Source organism: Passer montanus, unplaced genomic scaffold (assembly GCF_014805655.1).
Source record: "Passer montanus isolate IOZ18808 unplaced genomic scaffold, ASM1480565v1 scaffold6, whole genome shotgun sequence".
In the NCBI taxonomy this organism is placed as follows: Eukaryota; Metazoa; Chordata; class Aves; order Passeriformes; family Passeridae; genus Passer; species Passer montanus.
Window position 1 is genome coordinate 9477462 of NW_024371037.1, and position 19248 is coordinate 9496709.

The window sequence follows — 19248 nt, forward strand, 5'->3', positions numbered from 1 at the left end:
ATATCAGGTTAAAGTTTGACAGTTTTTGCAGATATTATAACTATCTAGTGAGGAAGCTACACAACTGCATATATAACTTTTACAACATCATAGATTGAAGGAGAATTATGAGAGCTCAATTGTCCTGAGAAGTGAGCTCTGAATGTAGGAAATATATATCAGCATTTACATGATAAAATAACTCAGCACTGGGACTATCCATCCATGTTCCTCACCATAACAGCACCTACTATGAGGAGCAAGCTAGCAAGGCATAACATGCAAATATATTTTTCAGTACAGGACACCCTGAAAGAGTGATGCTCAAAGTCTGAAGTTATTGCATTAGAATGAAAATTATCCTGAAACAGGAGGGAATACATGGGCTGCATTAAAAGACTTTTAAAAATATCTGTGTATTTTGGTGAACCTGACAGAAGCATCTGTTGTTTAGACTGTCTAAACTTGTTAACCATATGATTGTTTCTGACCTATTGACTGTTTTAGTTGAAATGTTCTCTTTCCTGGACAAATTTTGTGTGTATATTTCTGTATAGAAAGCACATCTGAGAGCAAGGTTATGGACAAAATACACTAGCCAACATTAAAACTTCTTCCATTTTTCTATTGGAAAAACAATTGCTCTACCATGAGGTAAAAATGGTATTTTACCTTTGCCCAGCAGACTACTGACGATCAGAAAAGTCTTATGTATGTAAAACATAATAACGATGATGATGATGATGACGAATCATTATATCATATTATTTGATTCAATAGTTGTAGATTACATATAATTTCTTGGGATTAATTAACCTATAGCAACAAATCTCTTGTATTACTTTAAGCATTGCTGCAGCATATATTTGCAGAGATTGAGAAAAAACTTTTTGCCCAGCTGATCTTTTGCCTGCTGAAGGTCACAAAAGGAAGATCAAAGAGATACTTCATCTTCATTTCCAGGACTCCCCTTGGTACAGGAACAGGGAGATGGAGAAGAACACAAAAGCAGAAAAGTCTCTTATTGAAAAGTTGAGAAATATCAGGAACCTAAAACTGGGCAGCAGGTACTCACACTCTCCGTGAATAGTTGTGTGTTCAGGCTGTTTGTGGAGGAATTTTTGTGCTCTTCATCTGATTTAATATGTAGCAACTGTGCTTTTGGTAACAGGTCTGCTGCACACATTGTTACAGACTTCTCAGAGAAAATATGAGACTGACAGGATTGTGCCTTGCTCTCAATTTGTGTGGGTGGCTGCTGCAAGGCTAGCCCAAGGTCTAGATCATGAAGACCTGGGATTTTTTTCCTGTAGAAAGGTCACAGTTAATGTATTAGAGTGCAAGCCTCCTTGGGACATCATGCCATAACTATTCATGTCATAGGCAGTTTTTTCAGCTGTATATACCCATTTCTTGAATGTGTTACTTTCTCTTCACTTCCTCCCTAAATGCTTATCTTAAAAAGTTTAATACATGGAGGAAAAATACCAGATGTATTTTTCTCATATGCAGCTCATAACAAGCAGTGTGATTGTACATACAACACAGAGATTTTGTTAGTATTATGTGCATTTTTTTTTTATGTCCCACTCCCTCAAATTTTATGAATACAATAGTATCTCATACATTATAGCATGCAGAAATAAAAGCTCTGGGTCTTCTAATACTGAAAAAAACCCTGAATAGTTAAGAAGCTTAAACCCAAACAATGATTTAAAAAAAATTATTTCATGAAATACCATGCTTTTTGTACTTTGTTGAAGTCAATGGATTCATGGCACTGTTTTAGATATACTTTGCATAAGGAGAGACTGTCAAACGTATCTGATCTGAATTTGCATTCCATACAGGAATAGATAGAATGTATTTTCATTAGAGGGGCCTTGGAAATTGAATTTTTTCTTTGTTCATCTGAAAGACAAATATTCTACCAAAGGTCACAGAGAACATTGCCTTGCATTGCCTAGGAAGTACTGAGGCTCTTACTGGAGGGACACCAAAGGACTGCAGAAGGCCCATGTGGGTGAGGAAGCAGCCTGAGGTGGGTGCTGAAGTTTCTGGGTGGAAGTGGAAAGGAGTGCACCACAGTCATGCCTTTTGACTGCAATGAGATGCCTCTGTGCCTGTGTCACTGTGCTGGCAGTACGCCTAGTTTTGATCAGGGTGCTTGCAGACTGTCAGCAAAGTGGTGTTCCTTGTGAGGTGAGCTCTGGGGATGAAGATGGAGAGGGCTGTATGGAGTCTTCCTCGGCATCTCTAGTCCGTATTCAGTCCAGGCATTTAATGGAAACTGATCTTGCTGCCTCACTGAGACAAGAACTTCCCAATGTGGTGGCACAAATGTGGGCTGACAGAGAGGTTACTTCTTCCATCTGTTTGGGGTGGACAGGATTCTTGTGTCTTGACAGTATAAAGTGTACCAATCAAAGGAGTTTGTGTTTATTTCCTTATTGTCAGTATAGATTTCTGTTATGGAGGCACACAGTTCTTCAAGCATAGAAGCTTATAAGCTGTATTATAAATGTTCACAATTTTACCTTTTTTGAACACAATTAGTTGTATTGATTAGTGGGTCATCTAAATGGAAGAAAACAACCCCACCTAAATTGCAAAGTTACATTGTTCATCTTGACTCCAGATTGCCAATGAAATTTGTTTCCCTCATCCATCCATTAGGAGCCCCTTCCCCAGGGCTGAACCGCCCAGCCCAGTGGGATCGCCTGCTCCCAGAAGCCCTCACATGGAAGATTTGCCATTGTCCTGGTAATTTTTACATCTGGTTTTGGCTCTGTGAGCTGGAAACCTAAATCTCAGCATATAAACAGGGTTGTCCCAAGCTGAAAAGTAACTTTTCAAATCAAACTATGCATTTAATGTCAATATCCAGACTGATGATTTATGGCAAATGTGTTATTTTTAAAGAGATGCCTATACACAGTATTCATAGTCCCTAATGTTTTCATTAAGAAAATTGACAGTATTAATCAGCATTTGAATATAGTAATTGGCCATGTGCAGTTCTAATTTCCACTTTGAGCGCTATAAGGCAATGTATTGCAGTCATGAACTATGGATTGTTGCTAATCTGCAGGATACCAGGGAGTAATTAAACAAATTATTGCAAAATTACCCAATATGCAGATACACTATTGGCAAAAAAATAAAGAAAATATTGACAATTTAGTTTGTTTTTCAGGATAAGAAATTGAATGGCCTTTGATTCAAAAAACAGAAAACTCTCTTTTTTGGTAGTCTGGTGAATGGAGTAATATTAAGGACCTTGGGACAAATACTGTAAGGAACACCTTACAAACTGGATAATGCTGTGGCAGCTGAGGGCATCTAGAGCTGATGGTTCAAGGTTCTCTGTTAATCCTATTATAGTCTCTGATGTCTGTTATTGTGTAAAATATTAATTTAATGAATTATTGGGATCTTATATCCTGTATTCTTGAATGTGCCTTTGATGCTGAAGGCAGCAAGATGCACTGAAGAGGGATTTTCAAACCCCCTTGCTGACTGAAGAGCACATGCCCTTCCAAAAGGCCATGGAACTTTTGTTACATAAACACTCTCCTCAGAATTACACCACAAGAATATATTATCTAATAAAATTAGATTGTACATTGATGGTGGCTCTGATGCATTTTAGTTTAGGTAGAAAATAGGCTTGTTCTTACATGAGTGTGCGTGCACACATTCAAAAACACAGCCAAAAGTTAAAACCAACAGTGTCATAGAATACAAGTGGGTATAGGCTATTTCTCATTAAGATAATGCTGAAAAGGTGACAATATCTAGTTGTTATACATTGGAAAAGATAAAAAGTAGGTGTTACCTTATGGAAGACTTTGTTACTTTATCCTATGTGCTCCTTTCCATGTTCTCTCCCCAGAGATGCTCTTCTCTGTTTCCTCATATGAAAGCAGTAAGTGACCTCAGATAAAGCTAGCAGCAAATCACAGGGCTTTCTCTTCAGCTTCAGAAGCAGGCAAAATAGGGTAGCCACATGCACAGACACCCCCACTTCTGAGTGTCATGGCTGGAGACTTACTGGTGCTGCCCTTTATGTCTTTTTACACTGGTGCACTAGGCTGGACACTTCTGTAGAAGTGACACACAGCCTTAATGGGGATGTAAGCAGTAATATTTAGCTGTCCCATTCACATGCTGCAAGCCTGACACCCAACGCAGATGAACACACTTCTGACCTAGAGTGGAGGTGGGAAGCCCTCAGGGAGCTGCAGGGATGGTGCTCAGACTCTGTGTTCACAACAGACCCAGGCCACAACAGATCTTCATAACCAGTGGCTGCTATTGTGTGTCATCACCTCCTGCTTTCATGACAAGAAACCCTAATTGTCACCAGGGTCACCAGGTTTTTCCTGAACATCCTCAAATGAAATAGCTTTCTTTGGTTCTAGGTTATTTCTCAAGGATTATTTTCTAATACTTTTAAACAGCAAAGAAAAACTAGAAATAGCATAGATAGGCATCAATGAAACTATTGGTAGGAACTTTTATTCAAAAGCTTGTTTCTTTGAGAATGGTAGTCAGGAGAAAAAAAGTTTGTGCATGAAATCTTGCTACTCCCTTACCTTTGAGACTTGCATTTTCAAAAACTTGATGGCAGGGGGCTGCACATTTTCTTTGCTGCTATCAGGCTGGAGCCTGATACCTCTGCACTTTGCTTTTCGATGTCTTAAAATTTGGTTTTCTGTGCAGTCATTCACACTGAACCCTGAAAAGAAGATACTTATATATTTATAACACTAAAAGAGAAAGAATTTCTTGCCTTTTATGGGCTTCTGATATTTTATTAGCCAGTCTACATTCACCTTCACCCTTACTGGTCTCCCTGTGGTAGCTCTAGCTCTGCTGATCTTGTAGACAAATGATGGAAGCATCTGACTTAGAGTCTTTTAGAATCAAAGAAGTTTGAGAGGGAAAAGATCTGCTAGGTCATTTTGTCCATCCCCTGCCAATACAGGATCATGACCTACTGTACAATAATTTCACTAATGTTTTGCCAAGTCTCAATTTAAACAAATCAAGTGGTGGGGATTATATCACCTTATATTTTTTTTTCCTTGGGAACAATATATCCCTGTTTTCCCATATTTTTTTATGAAGAATTGTTGTGATATTCTACTTAATATTCTTAATATCACCATAATTACTTAATATCACCAAAATAATAACTTATTTTCTTCTTTTAATAGTTGTCTCTTTCTCGGCATGCATGTTTTTAACATATATTTTAAAATATATGATATGTATTATATATTTTATTATGTAAATGTTAAAAGCACAGTATATATGGTAGAATGATATATGTTAATATATATTAGAAGTATTTATCATGAAATTCTTTTCAGCTTTCTTCATAGGTCAGATCCTAAGTCCCTTATTAACACTTGCTGTTTACTTTCATTTAATTTCCTTCCACTTTGTTAATCTTTCTGGTATAGGCTGCTCAAAAAGGTATGTACCACTCATTAGATTATTCTAGATGTGATTCTTAGGTGTTAGTGTTCTACAGCAGGGCTTTTGTCTGAGTCATAATGTGATGCATCAGGATTTGTATTTCCAAATCTCCTTAGTGTCCTCCCTTTTACCTAAATGCAGCTATCTGACCATTTCTCATTCCTGTCTTTTATTGCATCAATTTACCTTTTCCACATTGCTGAAATTCTGTTTTAGTGAATTATCTTTCCAGTTCTCAAGAAAGCCTTCTTGCTCATTATCTTCATCACTTAGTATTTGAACTCATCCTATTTATTTCCCTATGCCCTTTGTAGAGTGTAAAGCTTGCTTTTTCAGAATTTCTGAATCATATATTTTACTCAAACTGGAAATTAAAAAAATTTTAGAAAGCAGCCAGACTTCACATTACATAAAGTATATTGAATTTTTAAACATCAATCTATTTTTACTGGAGTGGTAAGGGCTAAACTGCTACCAACATAAATACATGTTTATACATTGCTACAGAATGGAGTTAAGGCTATAATGGATTATATGTGAATATTTCCAAACCAGTATATATTTACCTTTCACTTGAACCTAACCTTCATGCAAAATTCCTGTGATACTTTTTGCTTTGAAATAATTTATATGTAGTTTTAATTTTAACAGAGCTTTCATTTTTTTTTTCTATTGAAATTCTTTGAATTTGTGGTCTGACTAAAAAATTTTGAATCCCAAAACTATAAAGAATAAAAGAAAAAGATATTGCATGATTTTTAAAAAAATTCCTGGTACTACTTAATCACTTTTGAATAAAGCAAACTGTATTTGAAATTACTGTAGAAATTAATAGGATTTATTATTTACTTTGTTAGGCTACTTGTAAGATATTGTGCAAACCATGTCAGTTAAGTTGGATTTCAGTTTCAAAATATTATTTAAACTTTTTTTTTTAATTGTAAGATTGCAGAGATAAATGAATATTTTATAAATGGAAGAATGTTTGAAGTTTCTCTATGTCTTTTATACTTAATGTTTGTGTATATAACTGTCCTCCTCTTTCCCCAATAATGTAACTAAAAAATCATAAGTATGTATTCCTTAATAAACACATATTCCTTCACTGTCAAAAGTAGCTCCAGGCAAAAAAGTTGGCAAGTAAAGAGTTAACAAAAAGGTCAATGAAATGTGAAGACATCTGGTCCTCAATGTGTACAAAAATAATATTTGCAGCTTTTAGATGTCTTTTATGTTTCTATTGCGCAAAAATAGATTTTTTTTTGATTGAACACTTTCAGCCTTCCATTGACTGAAATAGATGACTGCCTTAGGGCATTTTTAGAAGGGAAAACTAAAAGAAAAATGACTAAATTCCTTTGTTCAGAACTGCTGCTCTGCATATCCAGTAAATTTTTTAATAAAAAGACATATCAGTCAATGGGGAGTTTAGTTTGCAAAAGGACTGCAAGATTAGGTCTTTAGTATGCAAGTGTGACCACCAAACAGGCATGAGAAGACTGGTGACCAGGAAGGTGCAGGTACAGCCAGCTTCTCATTTTTCATATTTCAGAACTTTAGAGGTATTCACATGGAAGTAGTCTCTCCAAAACAGGAGAGAGGGCCAGGGAGGTAAGGAAGAGAAATGGTTCACACTGCAGAACAGCTGGGAAGCAGCATCAGCTGGTTCCATGGTTAAGGCAGCCTGATGCTCTGGTACAAGAGCAAGGTGTCTTTCTGGGCACATGGGAAGCCATCAGTTTTTGCTGAGATTTAGTCTGGAGCTGACTATGCACGTACCTCTAGAGCTGGTAAATAATGCAGGCACAATGGATCAAAGCCTGTGTGGAAGAACTCCGAGGCTAAGGAATGACATCAGCAGTTAGGAAATATAGTACTTGCATTTTATTTTGAATCAGCACAGATGTGTTAGCTAGACTGTTCCTCAGCTTTCCCTTTTGCTTGTATTTATTAGAAGAGGGTGCTGTGGTTTTTGTGATATATGTAACATCAGAGCCTTAACTGAAGGTGCACTGAAAGAAAAAACCAGATCCTTGTTCTATCTGTGGCTATTTGGGAAGCAGCTTTGCAGAGAAGGTCCTGGAGACTTTGTTGGGCTATGAGCCCATAGCATACCCTTTCAACAGAAAGAAAGTCCAACAGCCTCTCCTTGGGTACATCAGAAACCACACTGCATAGCTGCATTAAGGGTGATCCTTTTCCTCAGCACTGGAGAGGCTGCAGCTGGAATGTTGCTCCAGTTCTGAGCTGCCTAGTACAAAAGGGACATGGATGTACTAGAGTCAGCAAGGGGCCACAAAGATGCTGAAGGGCTTGGAACTTGTGACTTATGAGAGGGTGGGAGAGCTTCCATTGTTCAGCCTGGAGAACAGAAGGTTCAGGAGTACCTTCATGTGTATAAACACCTACTGGATGGAGAGGAAAAAAGGTGGAGCTAGGGTCTTAGTGGTGCCCAATCATAGGCCAAGAGGCAATAGGCACAAATTGAAATGTGTGAAATTTTAATTCCTCATAAGAAATTTTTTTTTTTTTTTGTGTATGCTTGATGAAACACTGGTATAGTTTTCTTGGGGAGGCTGTGTAATCTTTGTCCTTGATGATATTTGAAATTCAACACAGCCCTGAGCAACATACTGTGGCTGAACCTGCTTTGAGTAGGGGAGCTGGAGTAGATGATCCCCAGAGGTCTTTCAAACCTCACCCATGATGGGATTCTGTGGTTCATCATAATAAACTCTGCTGAGGTCACTAGAGATTTTGGAATACTTCTTTACTCTTTTTTCCTTTTCTTTTCACCCCCAGGGAAAATCATGTCATCAATAAACAAAAGTCTGCTCACACTGTGGTGTACCACTTCCCTCATTTTGCTTTCTGTTTATCTAATAGTGCTTTCTGTCAGGGCCTGGGCCAAGGAAGATCTAATGTCTCGTGCAGTTCATGTTATATGAAATGTTCACACTGCAGTGAATTAGTGACTGTGTTCAAGTCTCATTGTGTTTCCTGGGGCAAAGGCAGCATACGCCACTATAAACGTGCTTTTATTTTAATGCATTGGAGGTTGATCCTGCAATCACTTTCTAGTGTGAGCAATTCTGATATAAGGTTTTCTTCCCCAGAGCTACTCACTTTTGAAAGGGTGGCTCTTTGCAGGAGCCAACCGTTGTGTTGTATGTAGCAGTTTAGAAACTGGACTGTGAAAATATTTCTTCTTCTAAACACACAATGATAATGTGAATGGTTGTTAGCAATGCAATTCCTCCAGCAAATGGGAATGGTTACTGCATACAAAATCAGTTTTTCTTTCATTATTTTTCAAGCAGTTACTTAAATATATATATATAGTATCTGCTATAGAGCAAGTGGGAAAGAGAATGGGGAAAAATGAAGGCTTCTCATTTCAATTGTGGTCCTTTTTTTAACTGGCAGTTGTTCCTGTTTTCAAGTGTTTGTTTCTACTTTAATGAGGATACCAACTTTCATCCAGTGAGATGTGTGGGTCACTTTGTTAGCGCACATGCACACACTAAGGCAACATACCAGCTGGAAATTTGGACTTTTAGCTGAATTATTTTTCCCCAGCAAATGGCTTTCCTTTTGACATATTTTAATGTACTTGCACACTGAGAGGAAGAGTGGGTGAACAGAAAACAGACCGTTTTATTAACCCAGCAGTCACCTTTGAGATTCATACGTGTCCACTTTTTTCTTGCCTTTGTACCTAATCCCAAGAGCCTGGTACCTGGCTTCCCTTGGAATAACAAAGTCAGTCACAAACCTCCAAACATGATTGTTAACTGAATGCCAACTGTTTCTTCTCATCTTTTTTTTTTTTCCTTTTTTGTTTTTTCCTTTTTATTTTCTAGTACTGTGTTAAGGATTGTGTTCTTATGGGTGCTCAATAACCATAATATTAATTTGGATTTGTACTGAAGTTTTGTTTTGGTTTTGTGTTTTTTGTTTTTTTTTAATAGTAGATGTACATTGTTCAAGAAATTAAATTGCTGCTTCTATTTTGTGTGTGTGTTTTATAGTGATTTTTTCAGCTCTGCGAATAGTGGGAAGGGAAGAAATAAAGCAATGCTGCAGGCACTTACTGGACTACAGTTTCAGCTCAGAGGAAAGCTACAGGATCAAAAGTGGCCAGACAAGCACCCTCGAGAAGAAGCCCATGCACATTATTCACAGTGTCATATGCCACTTTCACAGTATCCTGCGTTCAATGGATTTTTTCCAGTGGGAACACACTTTTCATCAGACAAAGCTCCAGCAATCTCAGAGGTACCTATACTACCAGTAGATATTTACAAAGCAGATTTCAGAATGTTGTGTTATCTGCCAAAAGGTATTCTTAATTGTAACACGTTTAGATCATTTTGGAGTGCACGTAAATGAAATCAGGAGAGAGGTGAGGATGAAGCTGCTGGAATTACCATGTTCTAAAAAAAATAAATAGGGCTCAAGCAAGCAAATACCAAGGTATTAAACTGTCTTGTCCCTGTGCTGTCTCAAATAATGTTCTTTAAATCATCAATCTTTGGATCAACTCTCTAATGGTCCAGGGCTGACAATTTGTCCTCTGTCTTCCTCTTGGGTAGTGGAATGTCTCTGGAGTTTTCTTTCAACACCACAATGTATTTCCAGACAGCAGACAGGCTAAGATCCAGCCAGTGGGCAGTGAGAACAGATTCCAGCAGCTCCATGTTTGCTTTCTTGCTCCTTGTCAGAGCAGCCAGCATCTCATGACAGGGGCAGAGAGGATGGTGCACCCTGGTAAATCTCTGCCTGGCAGAAAAGGTTTTGGCACCAGCCATTTGGGAATGCACTTTTTACATGCATTGTTGTTGACAGCCTGAGGCAGTTCTGGACTGAGGTCTGGTTCCCCATCTCCGAGGATGGCTTATGGGCAAGTGGTTTGGTGCAGTGGCTGTGGTGTCCAGGACAATTTTGCACAGGCTATCTGCTCCTTGGCCTTGGCAGAGCGTATGCAGGGGTGCAGAGCTGCCTCACAGCTACATCACCTCTTGTGAGCTGTGAGCTACTGAGTGGAGGCTAAAAACCTGACACTGGACAGATTAGATGATGCCACCATATTTCTTTCTATTTGAAAGTAGCTGTGGTATTTTAAATACCACATGGTGGCAGCTGTTGATAAAGGCTGGTACTAGTTTGTTTTTCATTTTTAAAACTGAGGAATTATAAATTTCAGTAAGTGAAGCAGCCAGGTTTCAGACATTTCAGACGTGTTACATCAGGAATGTTCTGATAACTTGGTATCTGATGCACTGAACCTTTCTTTCCTAGTTTGCAGTGGGACCAAATATAAAAATATAAATAGAGATTCAAACTCTGAATCCAACAATGAATATTTTAAACCTTTCTTTGACTGCTAATAAACTTTCCTTCCAGTTCTCACCACTCCCTTTCTTTTCTGGGCTCCCTCCACTCTCCCGTTCCTCCAGTATTCTTCACTGTAGCCTGGGGAAAAGAAGTTTTAGAAAATAATAAAGTTTTTATTTATTCCTTACAGTTTTCTGCCCCTGTGGGCATTTGTCTGCCTGTCTGGCTAATGTGCTGTAATGAATCTGCTCTCTGCCATACACACACATATCGTCCTATCAATCAGGGAGAGGAAATGCTGAGTATGGTGAGCACTAACAAGCACTCGGAGGGGTCAGTACACCAGTGCACTACAGTGGCATGCTACTTTCCCTACAGGCTGCTTTAATTGGGGGAACATGAATGAGGCAGCATGTGGCTGGCACCATATTTTCTTGCCAGTCTCTCTGCTTTGGCAAACTGGCCCCCTCTGCTTCACCTTTCAGGGCAATGCTAGCCCCCCTTTGCTTCCTGCTGCAATGCAAGTCCCTCTCAGCCTCCTTGGAGCCTCTGGGTTAACTGGAGCACTGCAACTGCTGGAGGAGCTTGCTGCAGAGGCTAGAGGGTGATCAAAGGGTGCTGCAGAGCCTGTGAGGATAGCATTTCTTTGCAGGTTGGAAATCGTGATGCAAATAGAAGTGGGAAAAGATTGAGAAAAGGGGGCTGAGGAAATTTAAAGCAAGGGGAGATAGGAGCGAGAAATGGTGAAAGAAATAGGAGATAGGAAAACTGGAATGGCTGAGGAAAAATGTTGAGAAAATAAATAAGAGGAGAGAATAAGATAAAGAAGTAAAAGATAAAAAAGGTATGGAAAGTCACATATTACTGAAAAGCAAGGCTCAAAGGAAAAAAAAGAGGAAACTGAAAATATTCCTGCACCTAAATCAGGGCAGATAGGAAGCCACATGTCCAGAAGAGCTCAAAGAAGATCATGAGACTGGAGGTATTTTTCATGGCAGGTCTCAGAATTTGGACAAGAAATTGTGTCCCATCCATAATTAAGTAGTGATGTTTTAAGTTATGTACCTATAGGTAGATTGACTTCTAGACATGATTCCTTTTCACCTGTGTGGGGTGCAAGCATGCTGTTAGGGACACACTGTCATTGCCTTGTAGCAAGACTTACTGCTACTGAGTAAATTTTCTACTGGAGGTTTCTCAGCAAAGTCTTTGTTGGCTGTTTGGAAGGAGAAAGGGATTTGTTGAGAAGAATGGAGGGATTACAAAACTCTGAGAGGCAATAACATAAAAAGTGAGATCTTGCGGTTAACAGCACGTAAGGATGGAGACTTGTACCTTTTAGAAAGTATGAAATTTTCTTTGCCCAGAAGTTCTTGTGTTCACAGATGTAGCATGTTTGCATGGCAGTCAAGTGATAAAAATGTCTTAAAGCAGTTTTTAGTTGCCCAGAGCAAGAAATGATGGGGAATCCATTTTGGGTGAAGATTTACCATAGAAGGCCATTGAGAACAGTGTCTTTGAGATCAAGGGTTTGAGAAGCAGCAGGAAAGGGTTAGTTTGGTCCTTTAAAAACAGTAGCAAAGGCCCAAGAAAGAGTTTGAAGACTGAGACCTCTCTTTGTGACACAAAATCTTGAGTCAGATTAATTTTTATGTTGATCGAGGGAAGTTACCTGTGCTGTCCAAGAAGCCAGGTTAACATGTAGAAATACCCAAGGTGGTAAAAGAGCCACCAGATTTTTCCCTGCAGTATTTGTAAGCTCTATAAAGTAAGAAGCTTTGGCTTTAGCAAACATCCTGATTGAAGATTCTGAAAAAAATCCAGATGAAAGTAGGATGCCATTTGTAACTCAAAAAGTGACTTCTGCTCTTGAAGGAATGCCTGATAAGGTGAAAGACACTATGTTGTGAGGAACTCTTTCCATCAGTCACGGGTCAAAGGTTTACACCCTGCTGCCCTTTCCTCAGGAGTGTTCCACTATATTAGTGAAAGTTCACCTTAAATACTGAATTCCCTTTGAAGGAAAATTTGTTTTCTCGAGGAGTGTTTTTTTGTCCAATATTAGTTTTGGTGGAAATTTTAGTATTTTCTTTTTCTTCAAACAATCATTTAAAACAAACTAACAAGATAGAATCAAATGGAATATAATAGAGCAGTTTAGGTTGGAAAATACCTTAAAGAACATCAAGTCCACTGTTAACCTAACACTGCCAAGGCCACCACTAAACCCTGTGCTAAGTGCCACACCTACACCTTTTCTAGATACCTGCAGGAATGGCGACTTTGCCGCTTCCCTGGGCAGTCTGTTCCAGTGCTTGACAGCACTTTCTGCAAAGAAATTTGTCTTGATAAAATCTAAATCTCTCCTAGAGCAATTAAGGTCATTTAAGATCCAATTTATCTGGCTTATCTTAGGCATATACTTTAAAATAAGACAGATCGCACCCTCCAAGTGATATTTTTATCCCTGTTGACTGGAAAAAAAATCTAGATAATTAGCTTGGATGTATCTGCATTTTGTCATAAACACAGTCAAATACATTCCATCTCTATGTTTTTTTGCTTCCGAGAAAGTATAGAATTCTCAAAATTTCTTGATTCCACTTCAAATTAGCTTATGAGATAATGCTTGATGGTTAAAATTTAATTTTATGTTAAATTACCACAGTATAGTAATTGAGGTTGTTATACTTAAGTCTTCCCAGACTTTTTGCTGAAGCACTTTGTAGCAGCAGGAATGTCTGTCTCTGCAGATTGTTTCATGGCAGTCACTTAAAGTATGTTAATTTTTAGTTCTAGGGGCTATGACATTTTTATTTTTAAAATAATACTTACATTTAATATTAAGAAAATACCTAGATTTTGCATTTGTATTACTATCATGAGAAGAAGTATATAGAAAAGAGGAAGGGTGGAAAATTATGTGAAAGGGTTAATAAATACCAGGGAAAAGGGAATTGGAAAAAAGAACAAAATGCAATTTGGAAGATCTAGAATGAGAAGGAGCAGAATGGAGACCAAAAGAGATGAGTAAGTGGGAAATAAGTGGAGAGATCTGTGTAAGATCCTCAGGCTCACTCATTATCTTGTAGACTTTCATAACATTTCTTCTTTTCTTTTTCACACTTCACAGATTTAATCTTTTTAACCTTACAATGTCTAAAGTCCACAGCCTCTATTCTTTCTCCCATATACCTCATAATTTTTTTCATTTTTTTTTAGGCATTTTTATTTTTGCTATGTCTATTCTTGCACACACCTCTGCACATCTGAGCACAGCTGTTAACCCACTTCTGTCTGATAACTCCTGTGGTATGGAAATCACTGATGTCACTGCGATTCAGAGTATGTTCAGCAGGTCCATTGCCTTCAGTAGCTGGAGAGAGTATTAATGATAAATCAAAATTTGATTTTTGTCTCAAAATTAGAATTGCAGGTAGCAACCTTTTAAAGACTTGAAGCTGTCTATTGTAAGGGTGGTTCTTTTTAAAGTCTGCTGTGATTCTTGATATGAAGGAGGCAAAGTGTGGAAGACAGATGTAAGAAGAGACTTGGCCACAGTTTAATCAGAGGGTGTTCTGATTTCTTCCCATGTGTTCTCAGCTCAGAACCCTGAGCAGTAGTGAACTGTCTATCCACATTTGTACATTTAACTATGCCTAAGACACGTCCGGGCAGTCCTCCTGCTAGGAGAGTCCCTGGCACAGATTTAGCCTGTGCCTGTGGATGCTGCCCCTCATTGAGGCTGGGAAGTTACAGGGTCCTGGGACAATTCATAATCAGCATTTTGCAAACAGCTGCATTCTTCTAGCTGTCAAAGGCTTCAATGACAAAAATATGAACTCTTCCATGACTTCTGGGCTCAGTGTCCACCACCATTCATCAATTTTATGAATTAATTATAACTTGAGAGGGTGCTGTAAATCTTTTCTTTTGACAACCCTGTGCTGTTCAATGGGTGCAAATAGGGGAGGAACCCATTTGCAAGAGATAACCTTTTTTTTTCCTTCCCATGAAGAATATGAACAGGTCCCAGACAGAATTACCAAAGACTTTGCAATTGTAAAGTGGAGAACTTTATGATGCAAACACTATCTCTACCTTGAGAGTGTTCAGGCTTTTCCAGAGTTAATGAAAGAAGGCTCATTTTCTTGTCAGCTGCAGCAAAGAGAAGCTCCACAAACGTGGAAAGAGATCAGCATTTTTTGAAATGCTGGCCCAGGATTAAAAGCATATGAGGATTCCCAGCTTCCTACTGACTTCAGTGGAAAGATGAGGATCATGATGGGAGTTAGGATTCCAATATAAATCTACACTTGACTTGACAGTCATACTATTCCTGAACTGACAAATGGCAGCCAAGGAAGAAGTAGTCAAGCTGAAGGGTCACTAGGGAAAAAAAAGAAGCTTTAAAAGAGCAGTGCTAGTCTCTATGACAAGAGTTATAGTAATTGAATTTTGAAGAGACCTGACTGAGATATTAAGTATTATATACCACATTAGCAATTACATAACAGATAATAGTAATGACACTTATACATGTGTTTGTTAAACCAGTAATTCAGATTTAATGAATAACCAATGGCCTTTTTTATAAGTGGGAATCCCATGCTTAATTTCTGAGATTAATCTAATTTAAAGGAAAAATTCTCCCTCTGAATAGCTGGTAGTGTTCAGCTTAAATTAGCAACTGCTAAAGTGAGTAGTTGAGCTTCCTCTGACATTTATTAGGACCAATGCATAAAGGCTGTACTGTGGCAATACTATTTAATTGTCAAGGCAATTAGTTGCCACTTTGGATATCAGAATTGTCATTGAATTAAAAAATAAGGGAAGAAGACATGGCAGAATTATTTTTTCCTACCTGAAAATTGTGTCTGAATTTTATATTAGTCATAGAAGTGAGAACTGATGGCATAGATCAGACCTGAATATAACAGGGGAAAAGTTATAATTTTAACAACAGTTGATTTACTTGTGACTTCAAACCAACCCTAAATTTTATAAAAAATATGTAAATCACTGGGTGATGCTAGGCTAAAATTCCCTGTAATGCATATGGTTCCCTTACCTCCCTAGAAAAATCAGGATTATTTGTTTTCTTTTCAACAATATGAAGATATTTAAAATAAAATAAACAAAAACACTCATGCACAATTCTGTGAGCCTTACATTTGCTCTGAAACATGTGTAAATCTTCTTGAGCAAATTATATGTGCATGACTCTTACCTTTTACTATAAGAGTTTTCTTAGTTGGAAAAGGATTCATATAGTTATATTCTTTCATTATGCAAGTAAACTGGCCACTAGCTGCATGAGAGAGTCCTCTTTGACTGTGCTCATTATTGCTCTTTTTGTTCTCAAATGTTTTCTAGAGAATTTTAAAGTCAGTTTTGCATATCTGCCATTAATGTTAACAGAGTAAAGCCAGAAGAATGCAGTGTAGAAATAGGAGTTCATTTTGCTCAAGACTCTGATCAAAAATGCAGTGTCTGGAAGTCTCTACTCTGGCAGCTTGTACATCGGCTGGCCTTTGGATTAATGTAGGAATGCAAAGCTACAAGTCCTTAATCTTCATAAAGAATGACAACCATCTCTAAATGGCTAGAGCCTGCATGTTCATCCCATCCTCCTCTGCTCCTCACCAAAGTGCAGTTTACTGATTTCAGTCCTGTCCAGATCAACTTTTATTGTCCATATTTTTCATGTGTTGGCCATTTCTGTATCTGGACACATCAGAAAACTTATTAGGTGATTGCTTTATAAAGGGGAAATTAGGGAAATTTTAAATCAAACTCCAGGAAGAATTAAGTGAGATTTTGATTTTGGCTAGGGGGCTAGCCTCTGGGCTATGTTGTGATCCATCTGCATAGAGGGAGATTTTGCTTGTCTCAGCTACTTTTTACTAGCCTAGCCCTAGTGGCAATGTATCTCATCTATTCTTTCAAGAATATTTCCAACCATCTCCCAAAGTTGAGTATGTTTACCACAGAAGATCCTGTCTATTTTCTGAGCAGTGCCAAACAAGATTATGTTAATTAATACCTATATTATAATTTAATTAACTTCCATACATTATTTATTCCTGAGCAAAGGTCTAGAACTTGTGGAGACCAGCACTTCAAAACTTGAGAAAGTAATATTCTTTTGGGAGGTGGGACATTAAAAGTTTGAGCTACAAATAAAAGATTGAATCATTAACATGTATAGATCAATTGATTTTGGGCTAACTTCTTTTGTTGGAGTGAGAGACAACATATTGAAATGAATGGAAGCTCCAGATAGCCAAACAGAAATATGATTGTAATAGTGTCAAGATATTATGTTTTATCTGTGGTTACCTGCAAGTCCAGTAAAACAAGAGAGGCTGACACCAATAGGATTTAAGAGATCTCACACTTTTCCCATCATGTTTCTGCTCCTTGTATTCTAAACATTTGTTGATCTCTGTTGTGATATTGACTACAGTCTTTCCTCGTAATGATTGCTGCCTATATCGACTCCCAGAAAAAACTTTTCCTAGTTAAATTAAGTATAAAGCAAACCTCAGCTTTACCCAGAAAGGTACTTCTCTTTAGGTTTGTTTTTTTTTTTTTCTATTCTTTAATTTTTTTTTTTGTTATCAGTCATTATTCTAGGGCCAGACTTCTGAAATATGCAACAACTCATGCTCTTTTCAAATCTCTGTAGCATCTTCCTGTCCTATTTTGAAAAGGGGCCCTTAGTCATTCTCTGGTATTTCCTGAAGTGCATTTTTCCAGAAATGAAGCACATGGTTATTGTCAACAGAAACCTGTGGTCAACCTTGGTCTTGATTTCTCCACTAGTTGGACAGAAACAAAAAACTAAACTTGTCACTTCCATCTGTCCTGACTCACAGCTGGTTCTGCTGTATGAGCTTTGACCAGTAAAACATGATTAAGTATCTCATATTTTCCTCTGAGAAAAGAATATAAAGTGCTCTTTATAACTGAAGTCAGTATTTTTTGATTTGACAGGGATATTACAATATTTTTTCAGACATCAAATGTGTACCTTAAAACAGTCATTTTCAGTTTGGGCCATTGTATCATACAATGTAGAGGTAGTTACTCAAAATGCAGGGAGAATGAAGTCAATCATTGCCCATCAAATACAAAGACAAAATAAACCACAGACAACTCAACATGAGTAAAGAAATCCAAGAATTATGTTCCATAAATTCAGTTGCCTGTTCTTCATTCTGTAGTATAGAAACACTTTTGTCCATCTAACACTTTTCACTTAATATTTTATCCCTTCGCAGGAGACATCTATTTGAACACGATATTTTCAATCTGTGAGATTGCTAAAACTCACAAAGCTGAGAACCATAAAAAGTGGTAATGGAGAAAACTCTAATAAGCAGAATTAGCTTTGGTGCTCTACAAAGGAGAATACCTGTTGTGAATGGCAGCAACTTTCCAGTGGCCATAAATATAAGGAAGAAAAGGTCCTGTTATTCCAGCCATGATAGTTTTCAAAATGATGCTATCTACAGAGGTTGTCAAGAGAGCAGAAAAACCACAATAACCCCCACATCTCTAGCATTCCACATTCCACTTATTTCACTCAAGGCTGCATATTTATTTTGAGATTAATTTGGTACATGTAGTGTACGTTTGCCAAGTTTTGTTGGTTTTTTTTTTGCTATTTAAATCTTCAATTCCAAAGCTATGTATTAATCCTATTACTGCTAATTGAGAGAAGTCTGCAGTCTTTTTGAGTTAGGTGAAGTTCAAGTTGTAATTGGTATCAAAGAAAAGCACAGAGTAAGAACTGAATATTAATATTTAACTCTTGCCATTTTATTATTTCCACTTGAAAATCACAGCAGTGGTTAAAGACCTTTTTATGAGTTCATGAGGGTAGTGAATTGGAGACTATGGGATGAGATTTTTCATTCATGCAGGAAGATTGACAAAAATTGCTTTGTAAGAAATGTAAACAAAATATTATACTGGGGCCCAGTAGTACTGGTTATAGCCACAGGTTTCTCAGTATTCCCATTATGAAATTTTCCTTGTAGGTTAAGTACCAGCACTGTAAAATTTTGATCAAGGTTAATATAGCATACAAGATTCTAACCCAGGACCTATTTTGTACCAAATCTTCCATTTAGCCTTTTACAGATAACTGTAGTTTTAGATGATATTTTGAATTTGAGCACTTTTTAAATGACTCTGCTTCTAAGGCAGAACATCTCATAACACATGCACACAGTGGTGGATTAATTGCTTATGATGGAAAATAAGGACAAAGACCAGCCAGGACAGAGATGATCCCTTTGATATCAGATCCCTAATCAAGTATACATTTGTTCAAAGACACAAATGGTGAATTTTTTCAAAGGTCAAAGAAATTAAAAGAAAAATGGCCATTGACTTGGTGGCTTTGGAAATAATTTCTACCCCTGACTAAACAGT

At 37.6% G+C, this 19248-nt stretch overlaps 1 protein-coding gene across 1 annotated transcript in view; it reads left to right on the forward strand.

Moving 5' to 3' along the window:
• Window positions 1-9543: 9543 nt before the first annotated feature.
• TFEC (transcription factor EC) overlaps window positions 9544-19248 on the forward strand; it is an 88827-nt gene continuing 79122 nt past the window's right edge. Inside the window, exon 1 of the mRNA XM_039726983.1 lies at window positions 9544-9744. Coding sequence (XP_039582917.1) covers window positions 9544-9744 — 201 coding nt within the window. The remainder of the gene's footprint in view (window positions 9745-19248) is intronic.